Source organism: Frankliniella occidentalis, unplaced genomic scaffold (assembly GCF_000697945.3).
Source record: "Frankliniella occidentalis isolate FOCC.00 unplaced genomic scaffold, Focc_3.1 Scaffold160, whole genome shotgun sequence".
NCBI classification, from domain to species: Eukaryota; Metazoa; Arthropoda; class Insecta; order Thysanoptera; family Thripidae; genus Frankliniella; species Frankliniella occidentalis.
This window is the reverse complement of record NW_026267286.1, coordinates 292,044-296,126: the sequence shown is the minus strand read 5'-3', so window position 1 is coordinate 296,126 and position 4,083 is coordinate 292,044. Positions and strand designations below refer to the sequence as shown.

Sequence of the window (4,083 nt, the reverse complement as noted above, 5' to 3'; positions counted from 1 at the left end):
AATTCTATGAGAAATAAGCTGGTACTCTATCTCGAGAAAGGGCTTGGCTTAATTAAGTTCCCCTTGTCTTCTTTCTCCACAGATCAGAATTCAGTGGGATGACATTAAAAAAAAAAGCCAAGAAAACGGAGAAGATTATTTTTCTCTCCCAGAATTCAGTGATGTTTGAACTTAAGACTTGTTCATTATTTTTTGAAAATTTTATAGTGTTGCCTGCAGGGGTATGTAACAAATGAGTTTGATTTCGATTTGAGTAAAGTTTTATTGTGTGTACTGTTCATCTATAATAAAGAAATAGATTGAGTGATGTCGCACACGTTACACAGTGAGTCACATGTTTTGGAAGACTATTAACTATGCCACAATTAAACACATTGGCTGAGCGCAAAGGGCTACAAAATAATGATCCTTGTGACAATAATGATGAGCCACAGCCAACGCGTCACAATTAATATACACAAGTACAAAATCACAGCAATATATGAACACATTATTTACACTAACAGACACATAATTTTGTACTGTAGTATGTTTCAGTGCAGAGAAAGTGATGGGAGTTGGTTGCAAAGTTTAGCTTTTGAAATTTGATGTGATAAGGATACACACCACGCTTGCAGATCACTCACAAAAAAGGGCAATTGTACAAAAGAGGAAACGAAATACAACAACAAAATTAACATGATCACAGATGACGTCACTGGCTTCAGATGATAATTGAAAAACCATTCCAACTGGCCAATTTTAAATACAGGCTACTAAGTGTATAGGAAAAAATAACAACGCTAACTGTTACAGTCTAAACGTGAGAAAATAAATAAATAAATAGATACAAAACAAAAAGCTTGAATAAGAATTCATCATACATCATCATTCATCATACCTCATTCTTCCATTTAGTGTTAAATCATGGTTAAATTGAGGTACCCTGGATAAAAAATTAACTTTGAATGGAAAAGTACGGAACACAACATTTTGGGTGAGTTTTCAGTATTGTGTTCAGTACAAATCATAACAAAAACAATCTCTTATTTGACTTTTCCAATCCTTCGTCTTGGTTTAAGAAGAGTATCTGTAATCAAAAGAAGAATATGAAATGAGAATACCTTTCAACCTTTTTGTTGCAAATGAAACAAAAATAAATATAAGTTAAGTAATTCATGCTGGAGATTCCACTTAGGAAAATACAGTAAGCCAATAAATAGAAAGAGATTTAAGTTTCATGGGATAAAAAACCAACTTTAATCCCTCCATGACATAAAAATTTGATTGCTCGAGAAATAATCCCTGATAGATCTTGAGATGATGGCAAGGTGTTCTGAAATGAAATGTGCCTTTACCTGAATCAATTATTTCACCAAATGTATTTTGCCCACTAGCAAGTTGAGCAATTGCATCAGTACGGGTTATGGAGAATGGAGTAGAGCCGGTAAATGTGGGTTCTTTCACATTAGCTCCACAAGCTTCAAGAATTTGTTGAGATTTATAATGTTTGCGTTCAACAGCATGAAAAAGAGCTGTTCGCCCACTCTTCCCATCCTAAAAGAAAATTCAGTCCACATTCAGTCCAAATGCACAAAGTTGGAACAGAAATGCTATTATATCTTACATAATTGAAGTCATAATACTCAATGCCTCAATGAAGTCATCGTTGGTTGATTTCTGCATGAATTCCACTAACAGGGAAACTACTGCAAGAAATCCCATAAAGGCAAATAGCTGTAAGAAAGCCATGAGATAAAAAAGTTCAAGCATCTAAAAGAAAAAAGCTGATCAAAATCCTTGTGATTTACGTTAAAATTATAGACACACACAAAATGGTCACAAAAGGTTCTTTCCCTTTTGAAAGCATTTTATGTTTGTCTGGTGCAATAGTTGCTGTAGGGTTTTGCTGTATATCCCTATACCCAACAAACACTGATTCCCAGTGATGAATGACCTTGGTGTTCTCCATGGGTACTTATTTGTAACCTAACAAGAAAATGTATTCCGGTGTTCACACCAATTTCACTGGGGGAGATACACATTGCACAGGACATATGTAAACTGCGATCAACACCAGTTTTAGCAGCCCATTCTAGTTCATTCATTCTTTAAGGACACTTTCAAGTGTACAAAACCCATAAAAGAAGCAAAAATTTGCTATATATCCAGAACCTTTGAGTTACAATGCTCAGATTTTGCAAGGAGATAGGCCGCCTTTAAATCATCACTTTCTAAAAGTATGGAATTTTGAAAGATATAAATTGGTACAAACTATGGACCTCTACATTACTTGGATTTTGGACCATTTTTACAATATTTTTCGCCTTTATTCATATATTTTTGAAAATAACAAAACAAGGTTGCTGTGGGACCAAGCTCCCTGCAAAATCGGGGCGGCGTAGCTCAAACAGTTACGGAAATATAGACAGTTGCAGACCAAATTTTGGCATTTTTTATGGTTTTTTTCTCACATACAAGTAACAACAGAAACCGGTGTCAGTCCTAGTCTACAGATGTCCCGTACAATATGAATCTGTCCCCACAAATTGGTGGGTAACACCGCAACAAGTTCCCTTGGAAGTAACACACTCATCAATAATAGTTCAAAGTGTAGTACAGTGACATCACTGCTTAGGGTGATTTTTTTCCCTGCGAGTATAAATTGGAGTGTCGGAGTACTCGTCATCCTGTTCGAATGTGCCAAGAAAAAAATATATCCAAAGCTGAACACAATCGGATAATATTTAGTGGTGGCGCAACGAGGTTAAAGTTTAACACACAAGTCTTTTGGGAAATTCCATGCAAAAACGAAAATTTGCACTGGACTCCAAAATATTAGTCCTAGATCGAAAATATTTCCTAAATCGGATTGTACGTCAAAAACCGAGTTTACCGACGTGCCGTATGACCGTCTATGACCAGTCATTGCCACAGAAATATCCTCAATTTTGGCTGTTTTAGGTCAAATTTTAACAAAATGTGTGAATAATTATACGGCAATGGCTGGTCATAGACGGTCATACGGCACGTCGTTAGACTCGGTTTTTGACGTACAATCCGATTTAGGAAACATTTTTGATCTAGGACAAATATTTTGGAGTCCAGTCCAAATTTTCGTTTTTGCATGGAATTTCCCATAAGACTTGTGTGTTAAACTTTAACCTCGCTGCGCCACCACTAAATATTATTCGATTTTGTTCAGCTTTGAATATATTTTTTCTTGGCACATTCGAACAGGATGACGAGTAGACACTCCAACTCATACTTGCGGGAGAAAATATCACCCTAATCACTGCTAGTAAGTCACGCCCAAGTACAGTCAGTAGTTAGTGAAATTGTAGTACAGTAATGTAACTGCCAGATAGTCATAATGATGGATTTTTAATTGTGGAGTTTGATGTAATTTTGACATCAAATAGATAAAATATCGACTCTTTCAGGTCACCATTTTACTTAATTTAATGTCCCAAGTACATTAAAGTCCACAATCTAAAATATGTCACGGTGACTAAGTGGCAGAAATATTACTTTACTTACAATTTCACTAACTATTGATGAACCTCTGCTAATTAGGGCTGGAGAATTGGTCCTGTTAGGGAACCAACAAAACAGTCAAAAAATGCCATAAATCACATAAGATTTCTTTTTCTTTTAATTGCTGCAACACCAATCTCATGAAATTTCTTACAGCAGCCTCGCCAGAAAAATACACACTCGTAAGTGGCTTACTGATCCATCAATAATTAGCCAATTTGTAGTACAGTGATATCCTTGCAAGGATATCCTTGCAGGGAACATTTTCACGTGATAATCAGATTTTGATGACACTTTAAACTGCAATTGTTGATACCCCTACTCAAGGTTTGTCACTGGTTTAAGCTGCCAATATGTGGGTGAAAGGTCGTTTTACTGGTTTTACGCAAATTTATTAACATTTTCTTTAAATTTTTTATCTGATTATCAACTTTGCATGCACCTATCTCCGGAACCGTTTGGGCTACAGCGCTCAGATTTTGCAGGAAACCATCTTCCAGGACACTCTTTTCAATGACAAATATTTGAACAAAATCAATAGGGGTCACCAAAAGGTGTCCAGCGTCG

The 4,083-nt window shown here is 36.0% G+C and overlaps 1 protein-coding gene across 4 annotated transcripts in view; it reads right to left on the bottom strand.

The window, feature by feature from the left end:
• Positions 1-237: 237 nt before the first annotated feature.
• Positions 238-4,083, bottom strand: part of LOC113208529 (uncharacterized) — a 21,811-nt gene continuing 17,965 nt past the window's right edge. The window contains exons 7-9 of one of the 4 annotated variants that reach the window (XR_008011599.1): positions 1,607-1,716; positions 1,338-1,536; positions 238-1,069 (exon numbers count right to left, since the gene is read on the bottom strand). Coding sequence is in view for 2 of the 4 variants with exons in the window: in XM_026425560.2 (XP_026281345.1) it covers positions 1,026-1,069; positions 1,338-1,536 (243 nt within the window). In the remaining 2 variants the exon portion in view is untranslated. Of the gene's footprint in view, positions 1,070-1,337; positions 1,537-1,606; positions 1,717-4,083 lie in introns of those variants that run through there. The other 3 variants (XM_026425560.2, XR_008011600.1, XM_026425562.2) reach the window with 3 other exon arrangements.